Raw genomic sequence first — 16,569 nt, forward strand, 5'->3', positions numbered from 1 at the left:
GCCACAGCTCGCTACGGCCGCATACCACCTGACCATCTACGCCGAACGATACACACAACCTGTCCGGCATGCACCGTGTCCGCGTACTCACGGTGCCGTACATCTGACCGACTGGTACCAGTACGGTACCAGTTGCCCTGCAGCCAGGCAGCTGCGCGCGCGTACTCGCCTCGTCCAAAGGATCGCGATCGCGTTGTCGATCCTGTGAATATCATTCATAAAGTGTCTTATATATATCTCTATCTACATATTTTATGATTAAACTGAGGATTTTTATGCATTTATAGGAAGTTTGAAACTGTAAAATTATACAGAATGTACATAATATGAAAGAATACATAAACAACTCAAAATATAGTGCTTCCTATGATACTTGGTAAGTAAAATAATTTTCTTTTGACGTTCTACTTTTTTCATTATATAAACAAAAATATGAATATGCATAAAAATCCGCAGTTTACTTATAGGAGTATTAAGTTAAAAGATCGGAAGCTGAAGTGTTGTTTCGAACATACCGAGGAATTCAGTGATTGCTGGCGGGAACTATCTGGTTGGATATTGAGGGTCAGAGGAAAAGGTATGTGCTTGAGGCGTTGTCTGGAAACGTTGGATCGAGTTTGGGCTAGGTTTGGAAGGTTGATCTTGTTCGTGATCGAATTCCGTTTAGATTGAGCGAGTCCTGGTGTCAGGTTCAACTGACACTTTATCTCTGGTCTGGCTGAACTTGAATTCAGGTCCAGACTGCGGCCAGGCGTAGTTCGGATGCTTCGCGCGGTTCGCTAGGGTTTTCTAGGTTGAATTCCTATCTTATATGATGTTTTTGTTTTAGTCAGATGAAATCTAAGGTTCGTAGACAGATCTGAATGTTTTTCGGATGCATGATATTTACTGTTATGGTAAATGGTACCTTTTGGAGGTTACGTTTTATAGAGTTGAGGTTCTTTTTGGGATCGGTGATATTTATTATTATGGGAAATGGTAATGCTTGGATTAGGATTGTAGAGTTGAGTCCTTCTACGATGAATAATATTTATGGTTATGGGAAATGACACTGCTTGGGATAGGTTTGTAGATTTGAATTCTTCTTTAGAATGCTGATGTTTATGATTATGGGTTAGAGTAATGATTGGGTTAAGTTTATAGAGTTGAGTCTTTCTGAAGTGTGTGGTATATTTTATTATGGAGAATAGTATAGTCTATGTGTTTAGTCTATTTAAGTTACTGTTGCGTTATTATTACTATAAATAGAAATAATTATTAGCATTGTAAAATGTATTTATTCAAATTTTGAAGCGCATATTGTATACATATAAGAACACCTTCTGTTAAAAGGTGTGGTCCACGTGAAGCTGTAAAACTTCCTTTCTTTCTATTTTAAATATAGTTATTGAATCTCTGGGCGTGTCAAGGTGTTTGAATACAAATACTCTGCATGCAAATTCTAAATGCCGATATATACGTAATACTTGTTATGCTCGCAATCGCGATTCTATTTTTATCTAACCTTTAATTGTACATCTATACATATAAAACTATGTATATATCTTTGTACTTTGTACGTAACAAGTACATTTACAAAATTCATAGTTAGGTTATCTCATTTATAAATTATGTATATACTAAATATTCTCGATAGCAATTTTTTCACTAAAACGCACCCATAAGTCGTAAACTCGCGATTGTATACGAATAACGTTCTTACCAGCAACCATCAGTATTTCGAGCAGTCTCTATAAAATATTTACAGTCTTTTCGCGGAACGGTGATGAGATCACGGTTGGACGCGTTTCGTTGCCGACGAATCACGGTTGCGTAACAGACTCATTGCTGAATATTAAAAATCCTGCTCGATGTACTCGATTTATACTATCGACTTCTTGTTTCTTGAAAATAATATAGCACGATCGTAAAATCAACGACAAGTTAATGTTCATACGTTTCATGCGTCAAAACAAGTATATATATATATATAATTTGAGATATTTCTAGCTAGATAAGGATCTAAAGCTTCTTTCAAGGCTATATGATATGAACTCAGAATTGTTTCTTGTTTCTTCCTATCTCTTTAACACCTATGTATATATATGTCCAAATTTTTAACTCATTAGTCGAATCGCCCTCTAATCAAGAATTTCTAGAATTATGAAATCATGTAGAGACAAATCAATCTCAGTTAGGTTAGAAACTCTTGCAAATGTAAACATGGTATATTTGTAATAAACATGAAAATAGGAAGATAGGTGATGTTTAAGTTATCTAAATTATTGTCTGAATGACGAGTTAAAACATCTTTCTCTGTCAATAGATTAACAAGTATATGTTAATTATATGTAATTAAATATGTAAGACAAATTTAATACAACAGGTCTATTTGATAGAACAGATTAACAAGTGTAGATTAAGTTAAGTTTTTACATACGTATGTATATAGCGTAGGGTGCGGCCAGAGCAATACGTATCGTTAGTGCTTTAATTTACGATCGGATTATATCATATTCGTGCTGCGACCGTTTGTACAGGTGCAAACTCTCGATGCACGATTCGGAGGAGTTAGAAAGTGCGACCGCGGCGTTGTTTCGCGGTTCCTTCCTCCTTTCCTTTATTTGCGTGTAATTGCGAACGTGACCACGCGCGTGGAGACCGCTAGAATGTTTGGATATCTCGCGTTACTCGCGTGTGCTTAATTTATGTTTGTTCTTTGCGTGCCTCCTCGTTTTGTGCTGGTTTCGACGAAGTTAAGGACAAGAAGCTGCAAATGAATAGAATCAACTTTTGCACGTCTAATTGTAACGCTTGTGGAGGTTTAAGGTTAATGTCGCGAGGTTAAGGAAGTTTGGCAGAATTTTGTAACGTAATGAAGAAAGGTACTTTAACACGCTTGATTTTAAAGAAATATAGTGATAACTTTGAATTCTGAAATTAATTTTTATGTAGGTGGTAGAATCATAACTTCGAACAACGATTTAAGGTTAAGTGTATAAGAATCGATGAAGTTTAGAAAGTTGCTTTAGAATATTTGATCTTCTTTCGTAGATATTTTATTCAAACAGTGGATCAGAAATATTTATAATTTTTTAATAGATATATAAAGTAGATTATATTAAATATATACATATGCGTAACCAAAAAAATATATCTATATAGGATATATATTAAAGAAAAAATATAGTACCATACGTTGTAATTCGAAATAGCTTCAACTTTTATTTAACAATGTTTATTTATATCACAGAATATTTCAAAATTACGATTATGTTAATGTTTAACAAGGCCCGTAAACTTATATTTCATTGAAAGTGCAATTTAGACTAGCTGTAAAGTGTGCTCTAGATTCACATTTAGAGTTACGTTAAATAAAGATAAACGAGTGAAGGTAGCGTAATAATAATGAAACGTTAAATCTAAAATTTTGTAGTTTCAAGAACTACAGACATTAAATGCAGATACGGTAGTTCCAAGCGATTTGCATGGTCCCGCGCGTGGCACGTTAAAGACAACATGGCGTTTACGCAACCTCGGACTCTCTATTCGCTGTCTGGAACATTGCTTCACGTGGTCTCTGCGATAAAGTCGACTTGGAAAAACTAGAACGAGTCAAATTACGCAATACCCTGTTAACCGTTTCGAGTAGTTTACATCCTTCGATGGAACATTTAAATAATACGGTATGTGTCTGATAATTTGCAAAAGTAAGTGACAATTAACATCTTCATTTTCATTAAGTTTACAAAATTTCATTACGTACCTTTTTTTGTTAAAATAAATAGAATTAAAACTTCCAAAACAACTTACTTAAATCACCATTTTATCTTATAGAACGTTTTCCCGAAAAGTTCCTCCATGTTGTTAATGTATTAACGAGGTAAAAAGATACAATAATTCAATGATAAGAAAATAGAATAAAATGTAAAAAATATATGTAATTACATAAGTATGTAACTCTGGAACCGTATGACGTTATATAGGTTTAATAGAGCATCGATAATCGTATTATTTAAGCGACACGGTTAAGACCGCGTGTTAACGATGCGTTAAACGTTGACCGACGAACCGTCAGGATCTGATGACACTGATAAATAACATGCAGAGAATAGTGAACACCGGAGAAAAGCAAGAAACAAGTCCACGGGAACAAGAGTCGCGTATAATAACATGATTATGCGTTGCACACAATCGCGCGCTTATTCACCGATTCTCGTGTACACGCGGTGACGCGACCACACCATGTCGTAGGTGCTGTTCCACGCACGTGTGTGTTCCCATTGCGGGCCCACTTGCCTGTCCATTCATGGTGCGGACGTTGCGGTGCAAAACCAGTGTCCATGTGTCTCTAAACTTCCATCTGCTCTGCAGGAAATTGTTCTTTTAAGCAATATCAGTACTTTATATATTTTTTAATGAACATTAGTATTTTACAATTTTTTCAAGATTTTTATTTTTGTGCTTTGCATAATTTCTTATGAATTATGTTCGTATATTTTTTGTTATCGTGGAAATTAATTGAAAGTTTATATATATGCTTGGTTCTGCAGATTTCAATCGAATCTACGAATTTTTGAGTCTGTGAAAGTTCTTATGTGTTTTAGTTATAGCGATGATTAGATTGGATAAAACTGCTTTGGATTATCGCTGAAAATGGAATTTCTATCGATTTATGTGTCTCGCGTGAAAGATGGAAGACTGTTTTCTAAATGGTATTTAGAATCTTCTGCTTTACATTACAAATAACGAATTAAAACATCGCAATTCTTATCTTATCTAATCTTTTTATCTAAATAATTTACTAAACTGAGAAAATATATTTTTAAAATTCTAGTAGATACTGATCTGTACTCGCATTTAAATGTAAGAAACACTAATGGAGAGATTCTAATGTAACTACAATGCAGGTTGCTGACCTTTCAGCTACATCAGGTGGTAGGAATATACTTCTCAGTCACGAATATACCTCATACAGTCTCAATGGAAGAATTTTAAATAAACATTCACAGACTCAAAATTACAGACACACTATCATCTATTGTTGTAATAGTAGGTAGTGACAGGTGATGATAATGTGTGGTGATAGACTATAGAAATAATGTAACATGACGTTACAGACATTATGTATTATATAAAAAAATTCATTTTCGAGAATCATGCAAAACACGAACAAAATTAAAGCTGCAATTAGAAGAAACTCGCTAGTTTTTATATAATATTTTAAATATTAACAACTAATATACAAGGCCTTAAACATTTTATTCTTTATTTTCATCTTACAATCTTGTCTTTTACAGAAGCCTCTCTTAAATATCTTCTATCGCCCTCATCCCAATATCACTTCAAACCAATTTTTCAAAGGAGAATTCTCTAGCTATATAACATCCCATTAATTCAGTTTCTTACTTTTCGCAAACACAAAGCTCCATCTTATCTTCGTTGGTAATTTCACGCTATCGGTTCACTCTTCCTCCGATGCACGACGAAAGGTAACACTCGAATCGTTTTACGAGCGGCGTTTATTCGCGAATTATTCTACCGAATCATCGATTTTTGATGGTCCGGCGGTTTTAGCTGCGAATATAGCGAGAACAAGGGGTTAGATCATTGTAAGAAGAGAATAAGGAGCGTTGTATAGTGACGATGGACTTGCTAATGCACCGTTAAGGGGTGTGTTCTAACATTCTTCGGATGATCATAGTGGGTAGAAGGTCAACCATCCGGGAAAAGATTCAATACGAGTCTGGTTCGAATACCTGGGCGTGCGCATGCACCTTGGTATTATATTGAAATTCAGACTTGCTTAGTCTCATTGATGTATCGTTGCTCTTGGAATGTTACTTTGTCTTGCAAAGATTCTTCGATGATGGACAATTTTTCTTATTTCTCGCTCTTGTTTTATCTATTAAGATTAGTGGCAGATTTTTTATTTTTCTATAAAATATTATATACTAATACTATAAAATATTTAACGCTGTGTATTTTAAAGTTAAAGTCCACGGTTCTAGCGTTATATAAGTTCTTTTTCCTGAGAATGTCGATGCTTACCTAAGCATTTTAGACTGAGAATACAGAGTCCATTAAGGGGAAAAGGAAGATATCTTCGTATGCGTTGCCCAAACCACTCAAAGCAGTAAATCGTGTTCTCAACGATATCACGGGGATCCATACATTACTGGCCGAATACCATAGATCAGTATTGATCAAGCTAAGCTTCCAGGCTTCGAGGCTTAGAGATTATCGGTGAGCTGATTCTTGGATAGGTTGGGGTGACCTTGAGATTAATCGATTTTGGATCAACTACAATACATCTAGCTAGTTGAATTAGTATCCAACAGCTTGGATATTTGTAAATTTCATAATAATCTCAGTCTAAGAATGTTCATATCGTACATTTATCAAGCTTGTGGAAATTTTTGCAAATTTCTCGGAATCTCAGAAATTTGTTTATTCTGTAGTTTATTTTATTGGGAATTTGAGAGCTAGCGAATAAGAGGATTTGCCAACGAGGATTTAGGAATTTAGGAACTTGGCAACTTGGGAACGTAGGAACTTGGTAATTCAATATTTTGGAAACTTGGCAGTTTTAAACTTCAGAAATTTGGCAAGTCAGTAACTTAAGAATCCGAAATCTCTGGTATTTGAGTACTTTGAATACTTTGGAAAGTCTGAAAGCTTGAAAAGTGAATGTTTCAAAATTTTGAGCTCTCAAAGTTTACAAATTCAGAAATTCAAAAGTACAAAGATTCAAAGATTCACAAATCTCCCAAAGCTCTAATAACTGATGATTTGTTAATTTGCTCGTATCTTGATCCAAGAATCTAAATAAATATGATACGTTTGCGAATTTTTTCAGGGTCGACCGACGTATCTCGTTAGTGGAGCGGTCGCTTACTCGCTCGTTGGGAGACGCGTGAGAGACGTGTTGGTTGTGGCAGGTCACGAGGAACGGGTCTTAAGATGGCCTACATTATCCGGCCTTATCGGTGAGAGAAGCGGCGTGGCGGTTCTGTCGAGGAAGAAACAAGGAGAGGAGGGCAAAGCACGTGGCGGGAGGAGCGGTCGAGATAATAGCTGGACAGGAAGAAAAATGGGACAGGCTTGGTGTAAGGAGAAGACCACGAAGGCTCAGGACTCAAAGTCCTCTTTGGATCGGGTTTTCGTGCGTTGCATGCATCGGGTATGTGGATAAATATTCTCTCATTTATATTGATCTTTCTTGCTACATTTATTTATTGGCCAACTGGATCATGCATCTGTGGATGATTTAATTGAACAGAAATATAGGACAGCGATAAAATGAAAAGAACAAAAAAGGGAAATAGAACCAGGGAGAAATATTAGCTTTTACTTTCAATTTGTTTTTTTTTCTGCATACATATATAAAGATATACAAACTGTACTTTGTAATATATGTGGCCTATTTTAATGATAAATGAAGGATGTAAAAGCGGAACATAGAATATGTGATGTATTATGTTCGTATTTTGCATGTGTAATTTTAATGTGTCATGTAATTTTGATGGTGCTAGATAAGTAGTTTGATATATATGTATAATGTATCATTTCAAAGTTGCCATTTATTATTTATTAATAATCGAATCTGAATTCTTGAATCTATGAATACGAATAGTACTAATGAATAATACTACTGTTACAAATATATAATGCACTTACTACATCTAATCTACACTTTTTAATAAGGGCAATCATGGTGTGTAGTAAATATTGTCTTCTCTTAAATTAAGGAACGGTTGAAAAAACTGTCTTTGCTCGAAACTTGAAGCAATACTTTATGATTATATTGGTAAAGTTTCAAATCAATCTGAAAATGTATATAGAAGTCACAAGATATTTACTGCGACTACATATTTGGTAAAAAAAATTAATACACTAGTTACGAGAAGCTATCTTAAAAGTATGATAAATATCAAAGACGACTCCACCGGCAATAAGTATTGAAACCTACCGATATAATACAGATAATCGAGATGATTTCTGCTAAATATTTATGTACTTGCGCCAAATATCTATTTTCTTTTTATTGTATTCTTATATTTTCAAATTTGTTTCAAACTTTGTCAATATGGTCGCATAATAATCGAGTCGCATAACGCAGTTAATGAAATTTCAAAATGTTTCGTATAACATACATAATATATTCATAAAAGTGTTCGTCAACTATCGTGAGCTTCTGTACATCAGCATAGCTCGTTGCAACTTTTTGCCAGCAGGCTGGTCACGTCGCCGCGTGTATATCATCCAACTACGAGGGACCGTCACTCGGTTAATTAGCAATTACACACATATCTGCGTGTCTGGGATTCCAAATTAGAGCGGCGTTCCCGCGTCCGATGCACCATGATAAATCCACGTCACGCGCGTGCACGCGCGGCCGTGCTCGACGTGCGCTCACGATAATCAGTTATTTAAATTCCCGATACCGTGAACCATCCACGGTTATAAACTAGTTTTCGAGTAACCTCTCGTTCCACGATCCACCGTCGACGGATTACCGGACGATAAAGTTATTAAACGCGATAGAAGCTTGCCCATCGTGAATCAACAGCGATCGTGTGCTCCGCGTTAACCGAGCAAACGCTCAAGTTTCCACTGTCGAATCAAATTTTCATGGCTCCCTTAAAGTAATACCACCGCCAACGAGACCAGGCGAGCTTCTTCTATTTCGCGTCAGCCGAACCAAACTCGATTAGTCTCAATACGCTCGTGCTTGGAAATTTATTTTCATCAGCGATTGCGATTGGACGTGTAAAATGTGCGAGGGTGATTCTAGTGGTTCGAGGTGGCTACTGAAATTTCTGGCGAAGAGAATTTTCCCGGCAATGCGTCATTATTGTGAGAAGATCTAGAATGGAGATTGTAATAATTATTCTGTAAAAAAGAAGCTGCAGATTGAATATTCTTGGCGTGATTGGATTGTGTTCATATGTCAGAAGCAAAGGGGTAAAAAGTAGAACTAAGTAAGGCTTGGTAAGAAGTAGAATTCTCAGATAAGAATGGAAGATGTGATCGTTGTATCCTAAGTAATTTCGCATCTTGAAGTGTTATTACCATGTATATAAATCTGGTAATATTATTTCTAGAGAGAGAAGTTTTGGACACTTTGAACTCAAGTTCAATTACCATGTCTCTACTATATGCATATCTATGGTGACAGAAAAAAGGAAGTTTAAAGAGTAAAACAGGAGAGAAAACGCCGTAGATCTGCTGCAAAACTGAATTATAATCGACAAGAGAAATGAGCGAATGATATGATTGTATGTTCCACAGTAGAATTTCATTTATACTCATATACACAATTCTCAGTATAAAAAGTACATAATCCTCCTTAGAATCGATGCAAAATTAAACTGGAATTTAGAAACGAAGCTACTCATTTCAATCGTTATTATTGTTTCCAATATTGTCTGCTAAAAAACGACTGAAAATTCTCCAAAAACAATTCTCAATTTAACTTTTTAACATGTAAAGCGTGAAAACGTTAATTACGGTTATCTTTACATCCGACGATCAGTGCACTTTATACTGTATAATTTACATATTAACGATTAAGACTTTAATTCAGAAATAACGAGCACGTTAACGAACCAATGAGCGTAACGGTCCATCCTTGTTGCATAATCGATCGTGAAACGTATACAACGCACAGTGGATTGGTCGATGTCTGAACAAAAAACTGATTATGTAATTATAGCCTGTGTAACGCTTTGATTCGGAGCTCCAAGAAAAAACATTCGTTTTTCTATACTTTTTTCTCTTTTCACTCTCGCATGCATAACGTACCGATGATCATTCTTCCATTATCGATCTATTTCGTTATTTTTCTGATTGCTAGAACGAAATGTCTCTTTCCTCGCGGTGGTTACGTGAAATACAATTCGTGTACGTTTTACACAGTCCAGTGGCTGTTTCACGCGCGACTCGTTTCGATTGAATCGCGTTCCGTTCGCAGTTTCTTTTTGCCGCGAATCGTATGCGTGCACATCGTACCGCGAATAATAATAACTCGTTTTTATCCGCTTTCCCGGATTGATTCTTCCTCGTCTCTTTGTTATGAATTAGAACATCCGGCCCTCCAGAGGAATTTTTGAATCAGAATTTTAATTTTGTCCCGTTTCGAATCTATTTCCTTCGTTTACGTAAATATTTGTCCTTCGTTTCGATCGTTCGATCGGAAATTACTTAACAGTTACAAATATTTGTTTGTAATTTGTCCGTCTGTTGCTCGACGCAAGATGCGAAATCCACGAAAATATTTTGATATCTGGAGATTTGTAACTATTGTTTACCGATGTGTCTGTGATTTTACAGTTTCTGACCAGAGTAATATCATTCGCTTTATAATTTTATATTATTCTTTTCCAATTCTAAACACGTATACGAAAAGATTCATTTCAATTTCAAATTTCCATGAGTTAACTAATCTCCAAGCAACTATTATCAATTTAGATGGACTTTCTTATTTCTTGAATTGTTGCTTTCAGCACCATCAAGAAAAATCTATTCTCCGTTGAAATTCATTAACATCTTTATTTATGTTTTATTCATTTTCATAAATGAATAAATAAAACAATGAGAGTACCAGAGTATAGTGGGAACCTGGAAATTGATGATGAGCGAAAACCTCATCGGCAAATGTAAGGAAGCGCGCTAACTACGAGGACAATGTGTCCTTTGATCGCGACAGGCAGAATATCTCATCGTTTAAGGTCCACGTAATGCACGCCTCGAGTTACCTACTCGCGATATTTGCTAATTATTTTCCCTTGGAAAACGTTAAACACCCATTACGATAGCATTGTTTGCCTGATATTTCTCCAGCTTTGTTTTACCTCTCTGCGAAACAGGTCGCCGTAATGTTGTACGACCAGTAAAATAGAAACAAATAAAGCAATTTCCTATTACGGGAGCAAAATGTTATTCTTAGAAAGTGACTTATAAATTTACAAATGTAACACGCCAACGTATAGGTGATTTTTGTTAATTAGAGTCTCTAGATTTTTCTGTCAAATAATCGAAAAGAATCGAGAGAAATGATTCATGTTAATTGGTAAACGACAAGTACACTGTCTTTGAATTTTTCTCATATATTTCTACAAATTTTACAAATAATATTTCAATCCTATAATTTATGGTCATACGATTAAGTGATCAAGGTATATTAAATCTAAATAGAGATTTGTTTTAATTATAAAATATTATAATACTTAGCTTCTTTTACTTACGACATTTTACAAATCTTTTGCAAGGCTTTACACCTTTAAATTTTAACTTTCAAATAAAAATACACACGAGAACTCCTCCAAATTCCAATCTTACACTCTCTTCACAAATTACTATTCTTCAACTGATCAACCTAAAACGCCACTCTCAACTGGGTTTGTTCTCAAACAAACACTAAGAAACATTCTTCTGCTATTTACTACGAGAAAGAAAACATTTACAGAAACGAAAGGATCGATCCGGAAGGCAACTAAATATTTTCTCGCTGAACAAACAGCGTTAAGCTTAAAATCCTTCTAAGCTGAATAAAAAAAGAGGAAGAAGAAGAGAAAAAAGGATGAAGAAAATATAGAGAATATCGAAGAAAAGAGGTGATCTATAGATCGTTGCAATAAGTTGGTTTGGTTATCTGTGAAGGATCAATTAGACGCGAAGCGGTAAGTTGGCGCTGCTAAATGAGAAAACGCGGGCTCGTCAAGGATTTACGGTTGCGCAACAACAGACGACCAAGGAGGAAAAATCGAGGCCGGCGCGTGTTTATTGGCCAATTTTTTTCTCTTCTTCGCTCGTGACGCCAAGCAAACTTTGCTAGTTTTTACGCGCGTCACCCCGCTCCCGATGAATTTTCCGCGTTCTCACGTTCCACGTTTCGCATTAATTGTCTCTGGTAAATGTACTTTAAAAGAAGTATGAAATCTTACTTTACTTTCAGCCATGAATTTGATTATTTTTTACACAGTTGGGAATTTTTTCCGCTGCAAGTTGCACTGCCAACTTTCCTTTCCATTCCTTTTTCTTCGAAATGGTACTTGCGAGAGTTACAATGCTTCTTTGTAGAAATAAAAGTGGCAGGTTGCTTTTGAATCTTTTCAACGAGCAACTTGATAATTTCATTCATCGACCAACGTATAAAGAGATGCGATTCTACTTAGAAGAAAAACGTAGCTGACATTCGTACGTCCTGTACATGCGCCTTTTACTTTATTCAGAGAGTTCGATTCTTCAATTTCGCAGTTTAACAATTCGATAGAAATTGTTTCCCTTGTCCGACCTGGAAAGCAACAGAATTCGAAAAAGTCGGAATTTCGAAAGAAACGATACGACAGAGGACAATGTGATTTATCCATTGATGATGTTTAACAGTTTCGCCAAGACTTGATATATCGCGGCTATTATCTCGTTCGCATTTAATTCCCATTATCTCAGCGAAGCACCAGTTCACATTGCTTGAAATATACAAACGTCAATGATTGCTTCCGGCTGCGTCCGTTTCCGGTCCTCGGCTACGTCTTCTTATCGCGGTCGAGATTCGCACCTTGCGTACACACCGATTACGCGTAAGAAATGTCGTACTATGCTTCATACGTTTGCTGATTCACGCTTCTCTATACAGGATGTTTCAGGAATTTTGTGCTAAATCTTTCCGCCACGTATCGCTCGTCGAAACAAGCAGAACAGTCTTAATAAATATGATTAATAATAATAGTAAATAAATCTTTGAAATATCATTAATAAATTGCGGATTTTTATGCATTTACGGGAGATTTGGGAATATTTTATATAAAATGCAAAAATGTATCGAATACCCAAAGTGTAACATTCATTACTATATTTAAGGTAAAATGAATTTCTGCTTAGATTCCATTTTTTTATTATCTGTGATCACAGAGATTTGATCCGCTGCCAGCGTTTAATATCTCCAAGTAGGTAATATCTATTTCTCTGATGAAAATCTTATAATTCCGAAACGTGGATATTCGTCGATATTTGCATCTATTTCTGTTACGTCCTTTTTGCTTATTTCGATGAGCGTTACTTGCACGTGAATTTTTCTCACTAACTTTCTGAAACATGCTGTATGTATACTCGAACTTCGGCAGGTCGCTTCAGGCAGGTGAAAGAAGAAATGGCAAGTCGAAATTTCTGGTCCCCGGTTGAGGACCTCGTGTTCCACTTTTTCAACTTTGCGTTGGATCGACCAGAGTAGAAGAGTTTATTTTAAAATTCCTCCGAACGATTGTAATTTTTGAATTCCTTTGGGGGCTCGTAAGTCTGCTTCAGTTGTCGTCTTGGAATCTACGTTTTTTCTTCAATTTTCGAGTTTCATTGAGCGTACTGCTGGTATATTTCGATGCTAAAGTCAAGGAAATTTTCTTAGAATTAGAATAGAACGTTCGTTATTTGTTGATGTTTGAGGATCAAATAAGAGTCTCGTAATGGAGCTTTGCAAAAATGTGAATGAAACAATTTATGTACCGTTTTGTCAATATGATAAAAGTTTAATGAGAACAATAAATGCTTCATATAAGTACGTTACATAAACTAGAAAAATTTATATTGTTTAAACAAAATTACTTTTTATTCTAACGTTGCAATATACGCTTCGATTTCTGCAAAATTTGTTCTCAAAAATCGTAGAATCTGTATGGAAGAAGAAACAGTGTCAGAAGAATCTCTCCCCCCTCCTCCCCAAAAAAGAAGAAAAAACCAAACTCTTGGGAAAGAAATTGGTGAAATCTTTTAGCAATTAATCAAACACATTCTGCGTCGAACAACGTTTCGTATTTATTTTCTCAACGTGTTTTATCGACTTTTCGAATAAACTTCAGAGAAACTCCAGCAGTCAATGTATGGAGAATTAATCACACGATTAAGTGTAACAAGAAACATACAATCTGATTTTATCGCAAACGTTTAAAGACCAAAACTTTCCCATTTGCTTTCTCGACGGCTATGATTTCGCAAAAATAAAACACCAATAAAACACAGAGTGTTTAACCGTAAATCTTCTATTTGAACGATTCACTGACATCATCTCGTGATTCACGTTCGATGTTCCTGTATCCTTGAGAAATAATATTGGCGGAGAACAGGATCGTGTCCTCGTCACGCTCGCCAGGTCTATCGAGATCCGACCTCTTCCGATTCATTAGCAGAACGTTGATAGGTTCGTATCGCAGTGTCAATTGGGATCGTAAATATTGTTGCTTAACGTTCGACATCTGGCCACCGACTTTGATATCTGTGGAATTATACGAACCACGAATGTCATAATATTTAGAATGTGCACGACAATAATTCGAATCTGATGTTTCTTTGCCGACACTTGTTTGTAGAGCAGCTGGTTCGTGTAAGTATTTGAACGCTTAATCGTAGAAAACTTTTGTTCATATGGCGCGCGCGTGTTTTAGAATTTTATTAACACTGTAACGACTGTCATGATCGTGTTAGTCACATTGCAAACCAATCTTAAGATGCGCGTAGAAATTACAAGATATTTATTGTCCTATTTAGCAAACAACCGGTATACAACATTAATAGACGTATTAATTATGTAAATGTTAAATATGTAATAATAATAAATAAATATGTAATTAATTATGTAAGTGTTTATTAATATAATGGGTAATTGGTTACTTGAATAGTTTTGTGATTTGATGACGCTCTCTGAGTTCGAAAATCATCGATGGGTCTGTCTGTGGCAAAGTCACGTAGTTTCGTTTGAAGTTCAATGACCCGTGGCAAAGCCACCGCACATCACTTTGTACACGATGCCTTTGAAAAGGTATCAGCTAAATCACGTTCAACCTTCCTTCGAATTTCCCTGCGTTTAACTGTTGGCATACGCCAGCTTGCCCCAATTTCCGTTTTATTGATCCCCTGCTGTTCTTTCCGTTCTGCTCTGAACGACGCTTCAAATCTTCCTAAACGCCTTTTAACAATCAGCTGCTATTTTCTTCTGAATTTTATTACTTATCGAAGAAAGAAAGAAAGAAAGAAAGAAAAATAGCAAAGATATCGACGTGTTAACTTTTGGCGGATCTGAACAGGAAAGTACAATAGAAGATCTGTTTATGATATCATATTGAGGCATGGAACGTGTGGTGGACCAAAAATGGGCATCACCTACGTTTCTTGGTGGACACGTCAGCGAAAAGTAGGCGACACAGGAATCCTTTCAGGAAAGCGGCGTTGAGATCGTAGGAAATTCGAGGTTGAGAGAAACCGAATTTTGGGGAATCCCATCGAGTAGAATTTTCGGCTAATGATTCAAAATTTATTATCGTTATTATAACCCGACGAAATTTCTGCTTCAAGTTCTAAAATGTTCTCGTATTTAACGTAAACACAAGATAATTACTATGATTTAAGCTTTATTATGGACAAAATTGGCGCGTAACTTTTCCCAAACTCTGCGTCAACAGGGAAAATAAATCTAACGAATGTAAAACGAAAGTAAATCTAACGATGAAACGAACGATAAGTAAACTGCATCGAACGATTAAATGGAATAAAAATGAACACGTGTCTGTCATTGGTTACAAGGGGAGGAAAAAGAAACCCAGTGAAAAACGATCGTTTTCTTGTGAAAGTTTCTTCAGCGTGCACCAGTCCGGCTACTAGCAATATCACGTCGAGCAAGAGTATATACACTTAATATAGTGAATATCCTTGATATTCCGCGGCAGGAAAATTTCAATGTGCTCGTTGAAACGAGCTTCAACGTAAATAGACGTCACAGTCTGTTCTGCATTAAAAAGATACACCGTTGCGACCTTCTCGTGCAAAACGAACAGCGTTGCTCACCTCTTCAGAAATACGCGGCGTACGTGTTTACGCAATGCTCGTGTTCGCCGGTAATAAGCGCGAGAAACTTACGACCGATCGTTTCTCTTCCCTTTTCTTCTTCTGTCGCTAACACGCCACTGATACGTCCATTTTTCCTTCAACGTTTTCCAGTTGGGATTTAAAAATGTAACGAAAAATTCTCGTTTCTCTGTGGTGGCTGTATTTTCCAATCTCTTTTAATCTATTAAACGGATCATCTTTTAGTCAGAAGTTTCTATAATCGTGCAATTGAACGTTCTGAAAGACAAGTGGATTTCATATCGATTGATTTTGGTTCAAAATTTTGTAGGTAGAAAGTAGACAGAAAATTGTTCATCATCTACGGTGCTTATATTGCTTGACCGGAAATTTGCATAATTATGGAATTAGAAGCTGATAAAGACAAATGCATTTCAGATTGCTTTCAAATTTGCATTCCTACATTGCTAATTATTCTTCAATCAAATATAAGTGCAATTTATGCGCAGATGAAACGAAGCTCAGTGGAGACGAAACACAGGTATTGTTAATAAAGCGACGAGCGCGCGTATCTTTACGATTGTGTCTTGAAAAATGTCCTCCATTTACTTAACATGTTTGTATTGGAATATCTAGTTTATTGATCAAATCCAAGCCATCGAAGAAGAACCGTGACTGATAACGCTCGATGCGCACGAACGATGCGAAGTCACTGCCATTTTCTACCAATTCAAATGTTCAATATGTTTGTTAACA

General features: G+C 36.0%; 1 protein-coding gene across 6 annotated transcripts in view; it reads left to right on the forward strand.

Annotated features, from left to right (window-relative positions):
* Positions 1–16,569, forward strand: part of LOC117153268 (uncharacterized) — a 47,408-nt gene continuing 30,839 nt past the window's right edge. The window contains exons 1-5 of one of the 6 annotated variants that reach the window (XM_076619302.1): positions 1–204; positions 288–376; positions 468–577; positions 3,416–3,665; positions 6,839–7,162. In XM_076619302.1, the coding sequence (XP_076475417.1) occupies positions 3,645–3,665; positions 6,839–7,162 (345 nt within the window). In that variant the 5' untranslated portion in view covers positions 1–204; positions 288–376; positions 468–577; positions 3,416–3,644. Of the gene's footprint in view, positions 377–456; positions 578–3,415; positions 3,666–6,838; positions 7,163–16,569 lie in introns of all 6 variants that reach the window. The other 5 variants (XM_076619296.1, XM_076619288.1, XM_033327157.2 and 2 more) reach the window with 5 other exon arrangements.

The sequence above is a fragment of the Bombus vancouverensis genome, chromosome 1 (genome assembly GCF_051014615.1).
Source record: "Bombus vancouverensis nearcticus chromosome 1, iyBomVanc1_principal, whole genome shotgun sequence".
NCBI classification, from domain to species: Eukaryota; Metazoa; Arthropoda; class Insecta; order Hymenoptera; family Apidae; genus Bombus; species Bombus vancouverensis.